General features: G+C 44.2%; 2 protein-coding genes across 2 annotated transcripts in view; both read left to right on the forward strand.

The window, feature by feature from the left end:
• LOC141106879 (uncharacterized) overlaps window positions 1-22093 on the forward strand; it is a 163494-nt gene that overhangs the window by 29481 nt on the left and 111920 nt on the right. The window lies entirely within an intron of this gene.
• The window catches only part of LOC141105488 (uncharacterized), a 50570-nt gene continuing 32434 nt past the window's right edge, over window positions 3958-22093 (forward strand). Inside the window, exons 1-8 of the mRNA XM_073595342.1 lie at window positions 3958-4029; window positions 7224-7347; window positions 7464-7561; window positions 7663-7719; window positions 10113-10259; window positions 10499-10640; window positions 12263-13682; window positions 18398-18539. Coding sequence (XP_073451443.1) covers window positions 7314-7347; window positions 7464-7561; window positions 7663-7719; window positions 10113-10259; window positions 10499-10640; window positions 12263-13682; window positions 18398-18539 — 2040 coding nt within the window. The 5' untranslated portion in view covers window positions 3958-4029; window positions 7224-7313. The remainder of the gene's footprint in view (window positions 4030-7223; window positions 7348-7463; window positions 7562-7662; window positions 7720-10112; window positions 10260-10498; window positions 10641-12262; window positions 13683-18397; window positions 18540-22093) is intronic.

The raw sequence follows: 22093 nt of genomic DNA on the forward strand, positions 1-22093 counted from the left end.
CACTCCACTGGCGGTACGTCCATAAAGGGCACAGGAGCGTCTCCCCCCCCCCCCCCACTGCACCGCTCTAATCACCATAGATAGATTCATGCATTGCTGGAATCTATCTATGGTCGCTGCTGACACCCCCTATTTAGGTGCCCGGCCCATTTTCGGGCGCCGGACATCTGAATTACACCGGCAGGGGCTGTTTTTTGGAAGCACCTGATTAGAGCCATAGGCTCCAATAGGCGCCCAAAAATGTGAGGAGCGGGTGCAACGCTGTGCGTTCGCTTCTCACTCAGCTGTATGTTAGCAAAGCGAAGGAATTTGCTTTGCTAACATTGAACCGCCTCTCAGCCAATCAAGTTGCCGGGTCTGTGTTACCTGTCACCTGATTGGCTGAAATGACATGCACTGTGATTGGACGCCTATCAGGCGTCCAATCATAGCAGAGGACGAGAGGAGGAGCGGCTGGGAGAAGACATCGGGGTCGGGGAAGAAATGGAGGACACCTTCTGCCGTCACCCGCTGCCCATCCAAGACAAGGTAAGTGCTGGGCAGACGGGGGGCACAATGGCAGCACTTGGGGCACAGTGGCAACATTTGGGGCACAGTGGCAACATTTGGGGCACAGTGGCAGCATTTAGAGCACAGTGGCAACATTTGGGGCACAGTGGCAACATTAAATAGGCACAGTGGCTGCGTTTGATGGACACAGTGGCTGCGTTTGATGGGCACAGTGAAGCTGCAATTAATGGGGTTTTTTTTCAGAAATTTTCAGTTTGTTTGCACCCCCCCAAAAATGTTGAGCACCAGCCGCCACTGGATCACTCTCTGATATAAGGCATACTTTGACCATCTTGGTTTTCCCAATTAGATGATCATCATCTTGACTCAACTATATGTGTTGGTGCTCCTTTAATGGATTGGGCATAATCATTTCTTGATTCCCTATAGTTGTGTTGCAAATGTAGTTGTAGCACCACCCCCCGTAAATGTTGCAGATGACTGGGTTCTCCACTCCTTTACTACCAGGCGGATAGCATTTTCCAGCTCTCATCTGGACACAAAGAACAGTCTTGAGCTTGGTTTTTATGTTTTTTATTTGGAGGTAATAACTTGGATGGGTAATAGGAATTATAGGATGCCCAATTTTATGGCAACAAACTCAGGGACATCTTCCTCCTCCCAATGTACAGCTTCTGATTTGTTTATTCACTCCACAGCACTGACAGACTAGATCAGTGATGGCGAACCTTGGCACCCCAGATGTTTTGGAACTACATTTCCCAAGATGCTCACCTACACTGCAGAGTGCACGAGCATCATAGGAAATGTAGTTTCAAAACATCTGGGGTGCCAAGGTTCACTATCACTGATCTAGATGCAACAGACTAGGAACTCTCGGTCCCTTTTTTGAAGTAGCACAAACTGTTGCGAACTGCCCCCTAGAGTACCTCCAACTCCTTTGTAGACACGGATCCCTGCTCTACCCACTGCAGGAAATGCCAGCCCACCTGGATGTTTCTCCACCAGTCTAACCCATTTGACTCTTCACCAGTCTACCGACTAATCTGGAGATCTCCCAGGACAAGGTTAGGGAAGATTTAAGCACACCGCTATATTCCAGAGAGACTTGCTACATGTGGCAGTTCCCCCCCTTGTAAGTCCCTGAACGTGCTGTACTACTCTCGCCTCTTCTTGCTCCCGCTGCCTCTCAGGGAAGACTCCTTCCAAACTGCTTTTGTTGTCAGGATTCTCCCAGGCCAGCACCTGAGGCAGAGCACCCCTCCCCAGACTAGGGGGTTCACCTCAAGGGCAACCGACAGTCCCCTTAGCACTTCATCCCCATCTTCCACCTGATTTCCCGTGCCAGCATGACTTATCCATACTTAAGGCCCACCGCCTGGGGATTGGTCAAGCTCCCCTGAGCATGCAGATCAACCCCCTAGCCTCCGCCCTCTAGTTTCCAGAATGTTCTTCAACTCTCCAGAACCAGGGGGAAGCACCAGAGACTTGTCTGCATGAGGCTCCATTCACACTTGTGCGGCTGGTCATGCAAATTTGGACATTAAAGTTGCATGACAAGTCGTTCCCCATGTTTTCCAATAATACTCATTCATATATGCACGACCTAAAGTTGCAGCAACTTCAAAGTAGTTCACGCACTACTTTGGTCCGACTTTCATGCAACTTGAGGGTCATAGACTTCAATGTTAACCCTCAGAAGTTGCATGAAAGTTGTATCTCAATGTTAGACAATGCAACTTGTGTGGAACAGTTGTCCATTATCACTGGTCAGAGACAAAAGTAATTTCCAAGTTGCACCCATTCATAGTTGCGTCAAAGTTGCACTCCAAAGTCGGCACAACTTTGGAGTCGTACAAGTGTGAATGGAGCCTGAGTCATCCAGCCCTGACCTAACGTAAACCCATGACCCAATTAGGACTCGGAGGGTAAGCAGGAGTCCACATACATTTTCCTGCACTACCACTAGTAGCACACTAGAGGGTGCTACATAGTCTTGACCCCTGAGGGAGTCGTTGGAATTGTTGGATTCTCCGTTTCCAGTGTTGACCCACCCTGTGACTGAACCTAATAGAACACATATGACACACCAACATCTGAGAAATAACAACACAAATAATAAATGCAGCAAAACAATACAAGCAGTACACTGTACCAAAGGATAAAGTGAATACTACAGTGGTTGGGTTAATTTACTTTGACACCTGTGAAAAGGCCTTACCTCAAATACACCGGGAAAGTAGGGAACAACACTGCAAGTAGCAAATAAACCAATACAAATACAACAGTATTTATTACACAGGTACAGCTCACCACTGGGGCCTAACAATTCTATAATATGCCTGACTAATACTGGCCAGTGGGTAGGACCACCAAAGAGTCCTCCCAAGAGGTACACTCAACCTTCAAATGAAGGTATTTGTAATTCAGAAAAGGACATTGTGTCTTCCCTAAGTGTCCCAATCCGGTTGTGGCAACAGGAGAATGATATCCCTTTTATCCCTCAAATCTTTACAGGCAGCGGTCAGTACCCAGCGGGGTGGCCAAAAGAGCATCTCTTCAACTGACCTCCGTCAATGATTCACCTGTCCTATGAAAACCTGTACTGGGGCTCAGATGGAGGCAGATGAAGGTTAGGTCACAGTGCTGCTGGTAGATTTCCTTCTGAATCCTTCCCCTACCATGGGTCTTCTCTGCAAGAAGTCAACTGACCTCTGGCAATGGTTCATCTATCCAATGAAAACCTGTACTGGGGCCCAGATAGTGGCAGTTGAAAGTTAGGCTACAGTGCTGCTGGTAGATTTCCTCCTGATTCCTTCCTCTCCCATTGGTCTTCTCTGCAAGAAGTCAACTGACCTCTGTCAATGGTCATCCTGTCCTCTGAAAACCCTTACTGGGGCCCAGATGGAGGTAGATGAAAGTTAGGTCACAGTGCTACTGGCAGAGTTCCTCCTGAATCTTTCCTCTCTCATGTGTCTTCTCCACAAAAAGTCAACTGACCTCTGTCAGTGGTCCATCTGTCCTATGAAAATCTTTACTGTGGCCCAAATGGAGGCAGATGAAAGTTAGGCTATAGTGCTGCTGGTAGATTTCCTTCTGAATCCCTCCTCTCCTGTTTGTCTCCTCTGCAGGAAGTCAACTGACCTCTGTCAAGGGTCCACCTGCCCCGTGCCCCATTTACCTGTCCTGTAATGTTATTTTTATTCATTATCCTTGTTTTATTTTAACTCGGGTATAGCATATGTGAACAATTTTTAGAATGTTCTAAAAAGCAGTTGTTAAAGCAACAAAGGCCAACATTTTTAAATCCTCTTCGAGGCGGTGATCTCACTTATTGTCAGTGACCCGAACAAACAGGAAGTGATGTGCAGCATAGACAGGAAGTGATGTCAAGCATGTACAGGAAGTGATGTCAAGCATGTACAGGAAGTGATCTAGGATGCAGACAGGAAGTTCCGGGTGAGAGGTGAGTTGGGGGGAAGTAGAGAGGAGACATTGCTGGATCTGGCAGCAGAGGAGGTAATAAGATCTTATTTTATATTTACACCCAGTAACCCCCCCCCCGTCATGTCCGTCCTCTTCTGACATGTTCATTTATCTTCTGTGCTACACATACAGTAAGGGAAAAAGGTATTCGATCCCCTGCTGATTCTGTACATAAGAAAGGTCACAAAGATAAAACCATCAACAACAGTATAAACACCACCTTGAAAACCCGAAGAGAAAATCTCATCCAATACAAAGAGAAAAAATAAATAAATAACCGTGTACCTCTAGTGACCACATACAATCCAGCCCTAGAAGGGATAAGAAAGATAATCAAGGATTTACAACCCATTATAACAAGAGGATGACACTCGGAAAAAAACATTCCAACAACCCCCAACATTGGCTTTCAGACAACCACCCAACCTCAGACATAAACTAATCAGCAACAAACTTCATTCTGATTATGAAGTCACAAATAATGGAAGCAAAGCAGGGGCAGCCCATCCATTAAGGGAGCACGGGCAGCGCAGCCCCCCCATCCATGCGTCTGGCCCCCTGTAGGATGCTGGATGCAGGGATTCCAAATGGGGGAGGGTTTGGAGCTGGGATGGGATCAGGGGGGTGGATGGAGCTGGGATGGGATTGAGGTAGTGGATGGAGCTGGGATGGGATCAGGGGGGTGGATGGAGCTGGGATGGGATTGGGGTAGTGGATGGAGCTGGGATGGGATCAGGGGGGTGGATGGAGCTGGGATGGGATTGAGGGGGGGGAGATGGAGCCAGGATGGGATCAGGGTCGTGGATTGAGCCGGGATGAGATCGGGGTGGTGGATGGAGCTGGGAAATGGATGGAGCTGGGATGATATCGGGGGGAAGGATGGAGCTGAGATAGGATCGGGGGAAAGGATGGAGTTTGGGTGGGATCTTTGATTGGGGGGGTTAAAAGATTTGTGCTAGAGGGTGTTTTGGGAGGGGAGAGGAATTGTGCTGGGGGGTGGGGGTCAAACTTCAAATCTGCCCCCTCCTTTTAGCACAAGTCCTCTCTAACCCAAAGCAAAGCACCCCCTAACACATATCCTCTAACCACCCCTCCCTAAAATCCCCCCTGGCAGCACAATAGTTTTTCCTGCCCAGAACCCCCTTCCAAGACTCCTGTTATTACAGACTTCGTAGGGAAAGTGTCCCTCCACGCTCTTCCTCCTGGCCTGTGTACGTGAACGTCAGAGCCGAGGAGGAGGCTCCTGCTATAGTCCAGTTCCTGCAGCCCCAAAGAGAGGTGCGAGTGTGTGTGTGTGTGGGATGCTAATTTTTTTATCTTTCAGAATCAGTACTGCTGGGACCTTGAAGAAGCGGACATACCCCGAAAACTTGTCCTGAAAAATTGTATGTTAGTGCAAATAAAAAAAAGTATCACAGACAGGACTCAATTGCCCACTGACAAAGAAATGATCAATCTATCATTTTAATGATCGGTTTATTATATATATATATATATATATATATAAAATATGTGGAGGGAGCTGAAGGTTCGAGTTACCAAACGTCAGCCTCTAAACCTTAATGACTTGGAGAGGATCTGCAAAGAGGAGTGGGACAAAATCCTTCCTGAGATGTGTGCAAACCTGGTGGTCAATTACAAGAAACTCCTGACCTCTGTGATTGCCAACAAGGGTTTCTCCACCAAGTAGAAAAGCATGTTTTGCGAAGGGGTTAAAAAACTTATTTCACTCATTAAAATGCAAATCCATTCATAACTTTTTTGAAATGCGTTTTTCTGGATATTTTTGTTGATATTCTGTCTCTCACTGTTAAAATAAACCGATCATCAAAATGATAGTGATCATTTCTTTGTCAGTGAGCAAACGTACAAAATCAGCAGGGGGTCAAATACTTTTTTTCCCCCACTGTATGTTTGAGATATATATATATATATATATATATATATATATATATATATATATATCATTGAAGTTTATATATTGGTTATATTTTTATAGATTGGATACATCCTAAATATAGAACCATTTATCCAACTGTTCATCCAGAAACTCTGGTCTATAGACCAGATACATCCTAAATATAGAACCATTTATCCAACTGTCCATCCAGAACCTCTGGTTTATAGACCGGATACATCCTAAATATAGAACCATTTATCCAACTGTCCATCCAGAGCCTCTGGTTTATAGACCAGATACGTCCTAAATATAGAACCATTTATCCAACTGTCCATCCAGAGCCTCTGGTTTATAGACCGGATACATCCTAAACATAGAACCATTTATCCAACTGTCCATCCAGAACCTCTGGTTTATAGACCGGATACCTCCTAAATATAGAGCCAACTGTCCATCCAGAGCCTCTGGTTTATAGACCGGATACATCCTAAATATAGAACCATTTATCCAACTGTCCATCCAGAGCCTCTGGTTTATAGACCAGATACATCCTAAATATAGAACCATTTATCCAACTGTCCATCCAGAGCCTCTGGTTTATAGACCAGATACATCCTAAATATAGAGCCATTTATCCAGCCTCCATAAAGCTGTCTCGGGCTTGTTGGCTCTCATCACTGTGAGATAATGGACACCATGTCTTCTCTAGATCAGGATATGGGGATGAAGAAGACTGATCTACAGTACAAGTTCTAATGAAGGCAGCAGAAGGAATGAACATCCCTACAGTACATAGAATAAGGGATAAAGCTTCTGATTTTTGTGATTTGATGGAAGTGATGATGCTATTTTGTCCCTCACAGTAATTTAGTGCAGAATGTTTGGCTTCCTTTGTTCCCTCACCATAACATGACTGGTTGTCTTGTCTCTGTCATGTGATCCTGAACACCAATCACAGCACAGATGTCCCCAGACTTATTTTGATGGAGTTGGCTGTCAGGGTGACATCAATGTGTACAGTACATGCCGTGTCCAGTGACACTAATAGGACGGGCCTCACAATATAGACATTCCCGACCACTGTGCACACAGAGCAATGTCATGTCTACAGATTCTCCATCATACATGGTCAGCACTATATAGAAAACATGTATGTTTCTCTATATAATACAGTATTTATCAGGTAGTAGTCCTCAAAAAAGCCCACTTGGAGCCAAATGTTTGTTTTTTACTTTAGATTTAGACTGGAAGGGTTAGAACATCTGTTAGATCCTTGTAACAGACAAGGGATGTGTCTGGATGGTGACTGTATCATTGTGTGTATCAGGTTCCTATAAGGTGTCAGGATGTCACTGTCTATTTCTCCACGGAGGAGTGGGAGTATTTAGAAGGACACAAGGATCTCTACAAGGACGTCATGATGGACAATCAGCCGCCCCCCAAATCACCGGGTAAGAGGAGACTTTATTGTAAAGGAGAGAGCAGTACGGAGGGTCCACCTAGATCCCCCATCATCTGATAAACACATAGAAACAATGTATTCAGTCAGTGTGTGTGTTTCCTACAGATGGATCCAGTAATGGGAACCCACCAGACAGATGTCCCTATAATCTGCATTCCCGGGATTCCACACAGGAAGATCACATCATCCCTCACCATTATCCGGTAGGTGGGACAGAAAATGTAGACCTAATTTTTTTTTTAACTATGAGAGGACATTTTTATATATGTTTTTCTAAATGTATTCTGTCATATTTGGGGTTTAGGGTGAAGAACTGAAAGACATCAAAGTTGAGCTTAAAGAGGAAGAAGAGGAGATGCTGGTGAGTGGAGATCAGCTATGGAGGAGGGTTGTCCTCTGTATTCCTGGGTTTTTACAAAAGAAGATCCCAACACCTCTCACCATCAGCAGGTAGAATGGACTGAATATAAAAAGGATTTTTTACTTTCCTTGAAGTACATCACAGGACTTAGATCTTAGTTTTAGGCCATGGGTTTTGCAGCTACCTTATAATGATTGGACAATATCAAGCAAAGATGTAAGGACATCCCTAGCATAACCTCTACCATTCTTAGTTTCTAACAAGCTGTAATGTACTCCAAGAAAACGACATTAAAGGGGTTGTAAAGGTAAAAATTTTTTCACCTTAATGCATTCTATGCATTAAGGTGAAAAAACTTCTGACAATACCGCCGCCCCCAGCCCCCCCCGTTTTACTTAACTGACGCCTCGAAAGTCAGCTTCTCGTTCCCGACATCTATTCCTCCGCTCACCCTGGCCGCTGATTGGCTACAGCGGATGTATTGGAAGCAGCGCAGCCATTGGCTCGCGCTGCTGTCAATCACATCCAATGACGCGGCGCGCTGGGGGGCGGGGCCGAGTGATACAGTGAGTGGCTATAGCCGCCGGCTGTATCATGGGAGCACGCCCGCAAGCACTAACCACCATGCGAGGGAGCTCGCATTAAGGTGGTTAATGCTTGCCGGGAGGAGCTGAAACAGCCGCCGAGGGACCCCAGAAGACCAGGTTCAGGGCCACTCTGTGCAGAACGAGCTGCACAGTGAAGGTAAGTATAACATGTTTGTTATTTTTTTTTTTTTTTTTTAATTTTACCTTTACAACCCCTTTAAAGGTAAGTCCTGAGTACATAACAGGACACAGGATCTTAGTCTTAGACCGTGGGCTTTCCAAAAGCAGGGGGTGAGCTACATGGAAAAAAAATTGACAGGCCCGTGTAATATTGGGTAAAAAGGGTTTTTTTATAAACATTAGGGAGCAGCTTAAATCACCTTATGCCCAACATTAAAATCAAACGAGGCCTGAACATCCACCAGGTAAAACTTAACAAAAGAGAGCAGCCTTGCAGATCTGGGATGTCCGATGCTGAAAAGCCCATGAAGCACAAACAGATTTGGTGGAGTGGGCCTTTGCAGGGAAGGGTGGAATCATATGCCTTAGACCATAGGCTTCAATAATGAATGGTCTAATCCACCTGGCAATAGTGGAGCGAAAGGCAGGAAATCCCCTACGGTGACTCTCAGAAATGACAAGGAGAGAATCTGTTTGTACCACCTCCAGATAGTAGAGAAAAATGTCCTTGAAATTTTTTGGAGAAAGACAAAAGGTAGGAAGAAAAATGTACTGCTTAAGAAGATGAAAGGAGGGAACCATGTTGGTGTCAGGACCTGGGTCACCTACCGGTGGCACGTTGCTTCCCAGAGGGCAAATTTGTAACTCCAGTGTCCTCCAGCAGGTGTCTCCCAGCAGCCAGCAGATCCCAGCAATCAGCTCCACCTGGTGCTGGCTGCTGGGAGGGTATTTAGTCCCTCTTCTGCTGTTACACCTTGCTCCAGTGTTTTGCTTGCTGGCAGGTACTGTCAGCCGTTTATGCTGTGCCTGCTCTTTGACTCAAACCGTACTTCTTGACTTGTACTCATGCCCTGAACCCTGCTGCTTTGCTCCTATTTCCCTTTGTTTCTAAACCCAGTTTTTGTCCCCCTTTGCTATATTTTCCCTGCACCTCCAGTTTTACCCTGCTTTCTTGTGTTCCTCATTTATACGAGAGGTCTTCAAAAGGTTTCCGCACTTTTTTTGATTTAACAGAGTTTAAAAAACATTTTGAAGAACCCTCATATAGCGTTAGTTCGATAGAACTTCTGTTATTCTGTTTTAGGTCATTTAGTTAGGTATTTTGTCACTGGGGTTTTGGTTGGCTTATATCTTTGTTTGCTGGTGAGTTTCTACGCAGATTTGGCCATCCTTGATGCTGTCCTAGGTGTCAAACAACTTTATCCCTGTGTAACACTAGGATGGAGTTTTTGCAGGGTAACTCCAGGAGCTCAGACCCACCTCGCAGAGGTAAAAAAAAATGAGAAAGCAACCTTGTGAGAGAGAGTAGAGAGGGGAGCATGCCTGATAGGTTCAAATGGTGGTTTCTGAAGGACATACAAACCCATACTGAGATTCCACAATGTCATGGGGGCAGTTTACAAGGTGAGAAATGTGTACAACACCCTGAACAAAGGCTTTCACTAAGGAGTGAGAGACGAGTCATCTTTGGAAAAGAATGTCCAGGGCCAAGACCCTTAATATTACACAAAACCAAATGGTTATTCAAATCGGATTGGAGGAAAGATATGATTTGTCCTACAGCGTACCTTCTATGTAATATCTTGTTTAGTTTTTAAAATGTATTCTGTCATCTTTGGGCTTTAGAGTGAAGAACTGAAAGACATCAAAGTTGAGGTAAAAGACGAAGAAGAGGAGACGTTGAGTGGAGATCAGCAGTCTCTGGAGGAGGGTGGTCCTCTGTATTTCCAGGATTCCACCCAGGAAGATCACAACTATGCAGAGAATGATCAGGTAGATGAGGCTGAACAAAAAAGGCTTCAAAATAGTTCTATGAGATACAATTCAATACAATGTAATCTCTTACTGGCAGTACCGATTCTAGATGCTATACCTTATCATCTTTGGGGTTTAGGGTGAAGAACTGAAAGACATCAGACTGAGAATGAAGACCTAAAATGTCTTCTAAATTATGAGACATTATTCTTTGTAAGTTCCTCTTTACTAAATATTCCATCATCTTTGGGGTTTAGGGTAAAGAACTTAAAGACATCAAAGTTGAGGATAAAGAGGAAGAAGAAGAGAGGTTGGTGAGTGGAGATCGGCAGTCTATGGAGGAGGGGGAGATGATTATGGAAAGTAAACAGGAGGAATCTTCTCTACATATGGACACAAGTAAGTAATACACACTAAAAGCTGAAACAGTTCACATTTTCATTTTACTTCTATAAGTATAAAGTGTGTATTTATATATAATATTTGTCCATCCAGTTCATCTAAAAACAGGTAAAAAAAAAATTGCAAGAGGCAATTTATCCTGAGGAAATGGGTGCTAATGGGGGAACTGCCCAAATCTGGATATGGAACAGCTTGTCGGTCAATTGTCCAAATACTTTTGAAAAGGAGGGTCCTACATAATTAGTTTGGTCCTTCCTAAACCATTCACCCAATCTGGATATAAATATCCTCAAATTACAGCTGACAGTCTGTTCTTTCAGACCAGATATAACTGTATGTATATTCTCTGACCGTGTTCTGTAGCTTTACATACACTAAATATTATGTGTGGCCCTTTGGTGATGTTAGTTCCCCTGTACCTAGTAAGTTGACCATCACTCCTGTACACCATCAGAAAGGTCCATCACTGTTATCCTGTTGCCAAGAAATGAAGTTCCATCTCTAGCGTTCTGTTTACAAGAAATGAGGTGAAGGTCCAACTCTAATGTTCTGCTTCCAAGAAATGAGGTGAAGGTCCATCTCTAATGTTCTGCTTCCAAGAAATGAGGTGAAGGTCCAACTCTAATGTTCTGCTTCCAAGAAATGAGGTGAAGGTCCATCTCTAATGTTGTTTCCAAGAAATTAGGTAAAGGTCCATCTCTAATGTTCTGCTTCCAAGAAATGAGGTGAAGGTCCACCTCTAATGTTTTGTTCCCAAGAAATGAGGTGAAGGTCCAACTCTAATGTTCTGCTTCCAAGAAATGAGGTGAAGGTCCATCTCTAATGTTCTGCTTCCAAGAAATGAGGTGAAGGTCCACCTCTAATGTTTTGTTCCCAAGAAATGAGGTGAAGGTCCAACTCTAATGTTCTGCTTCCAAGAAATGAGGTGAAGGTCCATCTCTAATGTTCTGTTTCCAAGAAATGAGGTGAAGGTCCATCTCTAATGTTCTGTTTCCAAGAAATGAGGTGAAGGTCCATCTCTAATGTTCTGCTTCCAAGAAATGAGGTGAAGGTCCAACTCTAATGTTCTGCTTCCAAGAAATGAGGTGAAGGTCCATCTCTAATGTTGTTTCCAAGAAATTAGGTAAAGGTCCATCTCTAATGTTCTGCTTCCAAGAAATGAGGTGAAGGTCCACGTCTAATGTTTTGTTCCCAAGAAATGAGGTGAAGGTCCAACTCTAATGTTCTGCTTCCAAGAAATGAGGTGAAGGTCCATCTCTAATGTTCTGTTTCCAAGAAATGAGGTGAAGGTCCATCTCTAATGTTCTGTTTCCAAGAAATGAGGTGAAGGTCCATCTCTAATGTTCTGTTCCCAAGAAATGAGGTGAAGGTCCAACTCTAATGTTCTGTTTCCAAGAAATAAGGTACTGGAAGGTCCATCTTTGTTCTTCACCAAAACAATGTTATCCTCTATGATTTTGTGATATTTTATCCTTTACCTGAATTATATTTATACTTTTGTGTCATGATTGCACCCAGTTCCATGACAGATCTGTAAAACTCTTTGATGCTAGATCAGCACATGATTTCTGAAGGTAAGCCATAAAAATATACTTATAAAATTATATTTTTCCCAACAGATGGAGGCAGAGCGTGGAATATCTCCGATGGACATCCTATTTTATCTTCAGATTACGACATTGAACCACACCTGCCAGGAGATAATCTCCTTACTCAGAAGATACAGAGATCAATGGAGTCCTCTAATAGATCACATATTGTAACTTCAAATATGTATTCAAGTTTGGGAAGGTCGACAGATCCTTCTAATCCCGGGGAATCTTCCTTAAGTCATCAAGGCGTTACCACCGGAGAGAGTTCAATGTCATGTTCAGAGTGCGGGAAATCTTTCACTCATAAAGGAGACTTTGCTAAACATCAGAGAATTCACACAGGTGAGCGTCCCTATTCATGTTCAGAGTGCGGGAAATCTTACATTCACAAAGGAACCCTTGTTACACATCAGAGAATTCACACAGGTGAGCGTCCTTATTCATGTTCAGAGTGCAAGAAAACTTTTGTTTATAAAGAAGGCCTTATTTCACACCAGAAAATTCACACGGATGTGCGTCCTTATTCATGTTTAGAATGTGAGAAACGTTTCATTCAAAAAGGACAACTTCTTAGACATCAGAAAAGCCACACAGGTGAGCGCCCCTATTCATGTACAGAGTGCGGGAAAAGTTTCAGCGAGAAAGCAAAATTTGAAAGACACCAGAAAACTCACACTGATGAGAGACCTTTTTCATGTCCAGAATGTGGGAAAGGTTTTCTTCGGAAAGCAGACCTCCTAATACATCAGAGAATTCACACAGGGGAGCGTCCCTATTTATGTTCAGAGTGCGGGAAATGTTTCAGTGGCAAAAAAGTTCTTCTTATTCACCAAAGAAGTCACACAGGGGCGCACCCTTATTCATGTTCAGAGTGCGGGAAATGTTTTGTTCATAAAACAGGACTTTATCAACATTTGAAAACTCACACAGGTGAGCGCCCCTATTCATGTCCAGAGTGTGGGAAATGTTTCAGTGCAAAAGCAAAGCTTCTTAGACACCAGAGAACTCACACTGGAGAAAAGCCTTATTCATGTCCAGAGTGTGGGAAGTGTTTTAGTAGGAAAGAAGACCTTCTTGGACACCAGAGAAGTCACACAGGGGAGCGTCCCTTTTTATGTACGGAGTGCGGGAAATGTTACACTGACAAAAAAGTACTTCTTATACACCAAAGAATTCACACGGGTGTTAAACCTTATTCATGTTCAGAGTGCGGGGAACGTTTTATTCGGATAGAACTGCTTCATAAACATCAGAGAATTCACACCAGTGAGAATCCCTATTCATGTTCAGAGTGCGGGAAATCTTTCACTGAGAAAAAAGTTCTTCTCAATCACCAAAGAATTCACAAAGGAGAAAAGCCTTATTCATGTTCAGAGTGCGGGAAAGGTTTCACAGAGAAAAGAAAACTTCTTCGACACCAGAAAATTCACACAGAGAACAGACCTTAGTTAGTTGAAATGAGATGGTAAAAGGTCCATCTCTAATGTTCTGTTTCCAAGAAATAAGGTGAAGGAAGGTCTATCTCTAATGTTCTGTTTCCAAGAAATGAGATGAAGGAAGGTCCATCTCTAATGTTCTGTTTCCAAGAAATAAGGTGGAGGAAGGTCCATCTCTAATGTTCTGTTTCCAAGAAATGAGATGAAGGAAGGTCCATCTCTAATGTTCTGTTTCCAAGAAATGAGGTGAAGGTCTCTCTCTAATGTTCTGTTTCCGAGAAATTAGTTGAAGGTCCATCTCTAATGTTCTGTTTCCAAGAAATTAGGTCAAAGAAGGTCCATCTCTAATGTTCTGTTTCCAAGAAAAAAGGTCCATCTCTAATGTCCTGTTTCCATAAAATGAGGTGAAGGAAGGTCCATCTCTAAGGTTCTGTTTCCAAGAAATGAGGTGAAGGAAGGTCCATCTCTAAGGTTCTGTTTCCAAGAAATGAGGTGGAAGAAGGTCCATCTCTAAGGTTCTGTTTCCAAGAAATTAGGTGAAGGAAGGTCCATTTCTAATGTTCTGTTTCCAAGAAATAAGGTCCATCTCTAATGTTCTGTTTCTAAGAAATGAGGTGGAAGAAGGTCCATCTCTAATGTTCTGGGGAATTAACACAAATAAGTTTCCATTTTCATGTTTAAGTGTGGGAAATGTTTATTTTTGAAAAGAGACTTCGACACCAGAGAAGTCACACGGACGAGCATTCTTTTTCATTAGAGTGTGGAAAATGTTTAATTCAGCAAGGGGACCTTCTCAAACAGCAGAGAGCTCATGGAGGCTCACACCTTTTTCTATTTTCGGACTATGGAAAACCTTTCAAAGGCTCATTGGACATCAAGGAAGGAGAATTTTTTTATATTCAAACTGCAGGAAATGTTTTACACCTGAAGGTACATTCTCTGTGATGTACAATAAAAATCTAGCGGGCAGATTTTGGGGTCCTAATGGGTGGGTATGTAGACCCAGGAACTCTAGAGATAGAAGTCTACCAAGGAACTCAAGCCTCAGATTCTGTAGGGGAAGGATGGCCAAAGTGGTGTGCTCTGCACCCCGCAGGGTATTGGGGGGTGTAGCAAAAATGTACAACTTTTTTTAGGGTGTGGTTTGATAGTTGTAGACCTGTTTGGATTTGAAGTTATAATAAAACAACAGTACTAAGCTGTGGTTATACATGGGCAAATATGGCAACACTATGGCAACTGTGAGGAGGAGGTGAGCAATAAAGAGGACTTCCTCACTGGCTATCGTGGCAATACATGGACAACGGTACCAATACATGGCAGAAAAATATACACTATATTACCAAAAGTATTGGGACACCTGCCTTTACACACACATGAACTTTATTGGCATCCCACTCTTAGTCCATAGGGTTCAATATTGAGTTGGCCCACCCTTTGCAGCTAAAACCGCTTCAACTCTTCTGGGAAGGCTGTCCACAAGGTTTAGGAGTGTGTCTATGGGAATGTTTGACCATTCTTCCTGAAGTGCATTTGTGAGGTTAAGCACTGATGTTGGACGAGAAGGCCTGGCTCGCAGTCTCCGCTCTAGTCCATCCCAAAGGTGTTCTATCAGGTTGAGGTCAGGACTCAAGTTCCTCCACCCCAAACTCCCTCATCCATGTCTTTATGGACCTTGCTTTGTGCACTGGTGCACAGTCATGATGGAACAGGAAGGGGCCATCCCCAAACTGTTCCCACAAAGTTGGGAGCATGAAATTGTCCAAAATGTCTTGGTATGCTGACGCCTTAAGAGTTCCCTTCACTGGAACTAAGGAGCCAAGCCCAACCCCTGAAAAATCCACATCATAATCCCCTCCCTCCACCAAACTTTACACTTGGCACAATGCAGTCAGGCAAGTACCGTTCTCCTGGTAACCACCAAACCCAGACACATCCATCAGATTGCCAGACAGAGAAGCGTGATCTGTCACTCCAGAGAACACGTCTCCACTACTCTAGAGTCCAGTGGCGTTGTGCTTTACACCAGTGGTTCTCTTATACGGATGGACTTTTTGCACAGGTGGCAACCTATCACAGTACCACGCTTGAATTCACTGAGCTCCTGAGAGCGACCCGTTCTTTCACAAAGGTTTCTAGAAGCTGCCTGCATGCCTAGCTGTGCGATTTTATATACCCGTGACCATGGAGGTGATTGGAACCCCTGAATCCAATGATCTGGAGGGATGTCCTAATACTTTTGGCAATATAGTGTATATTAGGAAAGGGCTCGGGCGTGTTCGGGATCCCACCAGCTGCACAGATCGGGAAATGTCTCACTGCCTGTGATTAGCCTTGTGCAGTGTCGGCTTCCCGGTGGGATTGGGCAGGTGGGATCCTGAACACGCCTGAGCCCATCTCTAGTTTATATTTAGGCAGTGAAATGCCAGAACATCAAATCCATTGAGGATTTGCCTTTCACTAAGGAACCTTTTCATAAGTTGCTATTAGCTGTTGACCATCAATGGGTTTTTTTTTTTTGCCTTATTGGAAAAGCTGGGTTTTCATTGGTCCAGCTAATGTATTAATAATTAGAAATTCACATGTATCTTTTTGATCAGTTATACAAGATTTTTATGTGTATTAGTTATTCCAGTTCCCCAAAATAAATAAAGAAAGCTCTACACTTTACAGTATTCTCTTGAGTAATTTTTTCTTTCTTTCTTTTTTACGAACAACCGTAATTCTTAGATGATTGGAAGGTGCTCATTCCATAGAGAGGCATCCATTCATGTTCTAATAGTAGAGAAGATCCAGTTCCACACACGTGTGTCGTTTTGTACCTGAGAGGTAGACAAACTGGGTCATGGTGTGGAGGATATGCAGTAGCTTAGTCCGCTTTCACATGGGCGAATCCATCGCTTTTTAGCGGATGGGATTGGATGTCGGCAGGTGTCAACGGACACATGCCCACCTCTCCATAGATTGCAATCGATTGGTCCACCTAACAAACTGGCAGGTGGACCCGATTGGACCATCCATTCCCCTCTCTACAGAGGCAGGTGTCAATGGACATGTGTCCATTGACGCCCACCTCCCCATAGAGGGCAATGGATGGTCCAGTCGGTCCACCTAAAAAAAAACTGGCAGGTGGACCCGATCAGACCATCCATTCCCTTCTATAGAGAGGTAGGTATCAACGGACATGTGTCTGACACCCACCAACATCTGAATCCTATCCGTTAAAAAAGACAGATGGGGATCTCCCCATCTGTCTAGCGCAGGGGTCTCCAAACTATGGCCCTCCAGTTGCTCAGGAACTACAATTTCCACCATGCCTAGTCATGTCTGTGAATGTCAGAGTATTACAATGCCTCATGGGAAGTGTAGTTCTGCAACAGCTGGAGGGCCGAAGTTTGGAGATCCCTAGTCTAGCACAGTGGTGTCAAACTCAATTTCATCGCGGGCCGCATCAGCATTACGGTTTCCCTCAAAGGGGTGGTTGTATCTGTAAGATTAGATGTCCAGAGCACGCCACCACCCCCCTTACATCAGATGTCAAGAGCCCCTTCCACCATCAGGAGCCCCCCTTACCTTGTGCTTCTGCTGGGGGGGGGAGCAGAAAGTGCAGGGTCTGGAGGAGGGCTGGAGTCAGCTGCTGGAGTCTGCTGAATGATGAGGCCAGGGGGGGGCGGAAACGAGGGGGTGCTGCAGCTGCACAGATAGGATCTGTAGGAGGAGTTCTGTCCTCCTCTCTGCTGCTGACTGCTGAAATGGGTGGGAGGGGGCAGAGATAAGCCTCTCCATGGCTGCATAAGGGGGGTATCGCAGGGGGTAGCCGCAGGAGAGGTGCAAGGGCCACATGAAATGGACTAGAGGGCCGAATTTGGCCCATGGGCCTTGTGTTTGATACGTGGTCTAGCAGATCGGATGGTCATCGGATGTAAAAGGACAGGCAGTCCGTTTTACATCCAATAGCCCACAGAGGACAGCGGGCTATTGTGTCTGTTCGGTATAAGTGGAGCGGACATGGACCAGTCATCTGCCTGCTCAGTGGACAGATTACCCGCCGAGCAGGCGGACTCCTGGAGGAAAGCCCTTTCAGTGTTGGATCACTCTCTGATATAAGGCATACTTTGACCATCTTGGTTTTCCCAATTGGATGACCATCATCTTGACTCAACTATATGTGTTGGTGCTTCTTTAATGGATTAGGCATAATAATTTCTTGATTCCCTAGAGTTGTGTTGCAAATGTAGTTGTAGCACTACCCCCGTAAATGTTGCAGATGACTGGGTTCCCCACTTCTTTACTGCCAGGCGGATAGCATTTTCTAGCTCTCATCTGGACACAAAGAACAGTCTTTGAGCTTGGTTTTCATGTTTTTATTTGGGGTAATAACTTGGATGGGTAATAGGAATTATAGGATGCCCAACTTGATGGCAACAAACTCAGGGACATCTTCCTCCTCCCAATGTACAGCTTCTGATTTGTTTTGTCACTCCACAGCACTGACAGTCTAGATCAGTGATGGAGAACCTTGGCACCCCAGATGTTTTGGAACTACATTTCCCATGATGCTCAACTACACCGCAGAGTGCACGAGCATCATGGGAAATGTACTTTTAAAACATCTGGGGTGCCAAGGTTCGCCATCACTGATCTAGATGCAACAGTCCCTTAAAGACTAGGAACTCTCAGTCCCTTTTTTGAAGTAGCACAAAGTTTTGCAAACTGCCTCCTAGAGTACCTCCAACTCCCTTGTAGACACGGATCCCTGCTCTACCCACTGCAGAAAATGCCAGCCCACCTGGATGTTTCTCCACCAGTCTAACCCACTTGACTCTTCACCAGTCTACCCGACTAATCTGGAGATCTCCCAGGACAAGGTTAGGGAAGATTTAAGCACATCGCTATATTCCAGAGAGACTTGCTACATGTAGCAGTTTCCCCCCTTGTAAGTCCCTGACCGTGCTGTACTACCCACGCTGTCCTTATTGCACCCGCTGCCTCTCGGGGAAGACTCCTTCCAAACTGCTTTTGTTGTCAGGATTCTCCCAGGCCAACACCTGAGTCTTGACCTGAGGCAGAGCACCCCTCCCCAGACTAGGGGGTTCACCTCAAGGGCAACTGACAGTCCCCTTAGCACTTCATCTCCATCTTCCACCCGATTTCCGTGCCAGCATGACTTATGCATACTTAAGGTCCACCGACTGGGGATTGGTCAAGCTCCCCTGAGCATGCAGATCAACCCCCTAGCCTCCGCCCTCTAGTTTCCAGAATGTTCTCCAACTCTCCAGAACCAGGGGGAGGCACCAGAAACTTGTCTGCATGAGGCTCCATTCACACTTGTGCGGCTTGTCATGCAACTTTGGAAAGTTGCATGACAAGTTGTTTTCCAATAATACCCATTCATATATGCACGACTTAAAGTTGCAGCTACTTCAAAGTAGTTCATGCACTACTTTGGTCCAACTTTCATGCAACTTGAGGGTCATAGACTTCAATGTTAACCCTCAGAAGTTGCATGAAAGTCGTATCTCAATGTTAGACAATGCAACTTGTGTGGAACAGTTGTCCATTATCACTGGTCAGAGCCAAAGTCATTTCCAAGTTGCACCCATCCATAGTTGTGTCAAAATTGCACTCCAAAGTCGGCACAACTTTGGAGTAGTACAAGTGTGAATGGAGCCTGAGTCATCCAGCCCTGACCTAAAGTAAACCCATGACCCAATTAAGACTCAGAGGGTAAGCATGAGTCCACATATATTTTCTTGCACTACCACTAGTAGCACACTAGAGGGTGCTGCATAGTCTTGACCCCTGAGGGAGTCGTTGGAATTGTTGGATTCTCCATTTCCAGTGTTGACCCACCCTGTGACTGAACCTAATAGAACACATATGACACACCAACATTAATCTGTGCAGGTAAAGAATTGCAGGAGAATAGTAGAAATAATAAATGCAGCAAAACAATACAAGCAGTACACTGTGCCACAAGATAAAGTGAATACTACAGTGGTTGGGTTAATTTTGTTTGCCACCTGTGAAAAGGCCTTGCCTCAAATACACCGGGAAAGTAGGGAACAACACTGCAAGTAGCAAATAAAACAATACAAATACAACAGTATTTATTACACGGGTACAGCTCACCACTGGGGCCTAACGATTCTATAATATCCCTGACTAATACTGGCCAGTGGGTAGGACTACCAAAGAGTCTTCCCAAGAGGTACCCTCAACCTTCAAATGAAGGCATTTCTAATTCATAAAAGGACATTGTGTCTTCCCTAAGTGTCCCAATCCGGTTGTAGCAACAGGGGAATGATATCCCTTTTAGATAAGATCCATCCAGCAGTACAGCCCTTAAATCTTTACAGGCAGCGGTCAGTACCCAGCAAGGTGGCCAAAAGAGCATCCCTTCAAATGACCTCCGTCAATGATTTACCTGTCCTATGAAAACCTGTATTGGGGCCCAGATGGAGGCAGATGAAGGTTAGGTCACAGTGCTGCTGGTAGATTTCCTCCTGATTCCTTCCTCTCCCATGGATCTTCTCTGCAAAAAGTCAACTGACCTCTGTCAGTGGTCATCCTGTCCTCTGAAAACCCTTACTGGGGCCCAGATGGAGGTAGATGAAGGTTAGGTCACAATGCTACTGGCAGAGTTCCTCCTGAATCTTTCCTCTCCCATGTGTCTTCTCCGCAAAAAGTCAACTGACCTCTGTCAATGGTCCATCTGTCCTATGAAAATCTTTACTGCGGCCCAAATGGAGGTAGATGAAAGTTAGGCTATGATGCTGCTGGTAGATTTCCTTCTGAATCCCTCCTCTCCTGTGGGTCTCCTCTGCAGGAAGTCAACTGACCTCTGTCAAGGGTCCACCTGCCCCGTGCCCCATTTACCTGTCCTGTAATGTTATTTTTATTCATTATCCTTGTTTTTTATTTTAACTCTGGTATAACATATGTGAACAATGTTTACAATGTTCTAAAAAGCAGTTGTTACAGTATTAAAAAGCAACAAAGGCCGACATTTTTAAATCATCTACGAGGCGGTGATCTCACTTATTGTCAGTGAACCGAACAAACAGGAAGTGATGTGCAGCATAGACAGGAAGTGATGTGAAGCATGTACAGGAAGTGGTCTAGGATGCAGACAGGAAGTTCCGGGTGAAAGGTGAGTTTGGGAGGAAGTAGAGAGGTGACTTTGATGGAAATGGCAGCAGAGGAGGTAATAAGATATTATTTTATATTTACATCCAGTAACCCCCCTCCCCCGTCATGTCCGTCCTCTTCTGACATGTTCATTTCTCTTCTGTGCTACACATACAGTAAGGGAAAAAGGTATTTGATCCCCTGCTGATTTTGTACATAAGAAAGGTCACCAAGACAAAACCATCAACAAAAATATAAACACCACCTTGAAAACCCGAAGAGAAAATCTCATCCAATACAAAGAGAAAAAATAAATAAATAACCGTGTACCTCTAGTCGCCACATACAATCCAGTCCTAGAAGGTATAAGAAAGATAATCAAAGGTTTACAACCCATTATAACAAGAGGATGAAACTCTGAAAAAAAAATTCTAACAACCCCCAACATTGGTTTTCAGACATCCACCCTTGCAAAGAGGGGACACAAAGAGAGAAGAAAGAATGCTGCTCACCCCTATGAAATAGAAACAAAAAGGAGGAGTTTCCCCGGGGTGGGGTTTTTAGCCATCTCTCTGATGGGTTTGTTTTGCTTTTTCAGCCTAACGATGGCTTGCTTCACTGATCGTGACAGCTCTTTGGATCTCATATTGAGAATTGACAGCAACAGATTCCAAATGCAAATAGCAAACTTGAAATGAACTCTGGACCTTTTATCTGCTCCTTGTAAATGGGATAATGAGAGAATAACACACACCTGGCAATGGAACAGCTGAGCAGCCAATTGTCCCATTACTTTTGGTCCCTTAAAAAGTGGGAGGTACATATACAAACCGTTGTAATTCCTACACCGTTCACCTGATTTGGATGTAAATACCCTCAAATTAAAGCTGAAAGTCTGCAGTTAAAGCACATCTTGTTCATTTCATTTTAAATTCATTGTGGTGGTGTATAGAGCCAAAAAGATTAGAATTGTGTTGATGTCCCAATATTTATGGACCTGACTGTACCTTAAGATGATTGGACAATGTCAAGCAAAGATGTAAAGGCAGCCCTAGCATAACCTCTGTCACTCCTATCAAGCCTCAGTTTCGTAAGAAGCTGTAATGTACTCCAAGAAAAGGACATTAAAGGTAAGTCCTCAGTACATAACAGGACACAGGATCTTAGTCTTAGACCATGGAATTTCTAAAAGCAGAGGTTGGCAACATGGAAAAAAAAATTTCAGGCCCTTGTAATATTGGGTCAAAAGAGGGTTTTTTTAAAAGTCAGGGAGCAGCTTAAATCACCTTAT

Source organism: Aquarana catesbeiana, linkage group LG08 (assembly GCF_042186555.1).
Source record: "Aquarana catesbeiana isolate 2022-GZ linkage group LG08, ASM4218655v1, whole genome shotgun sequence".
Taxonomy (NCBI): domain Eukaryota; kingdom Metazoa; phylum Chordata; class Amphibia; order Anura; family Ranidae; genus Aquarana; species Aquarana catesbeiana.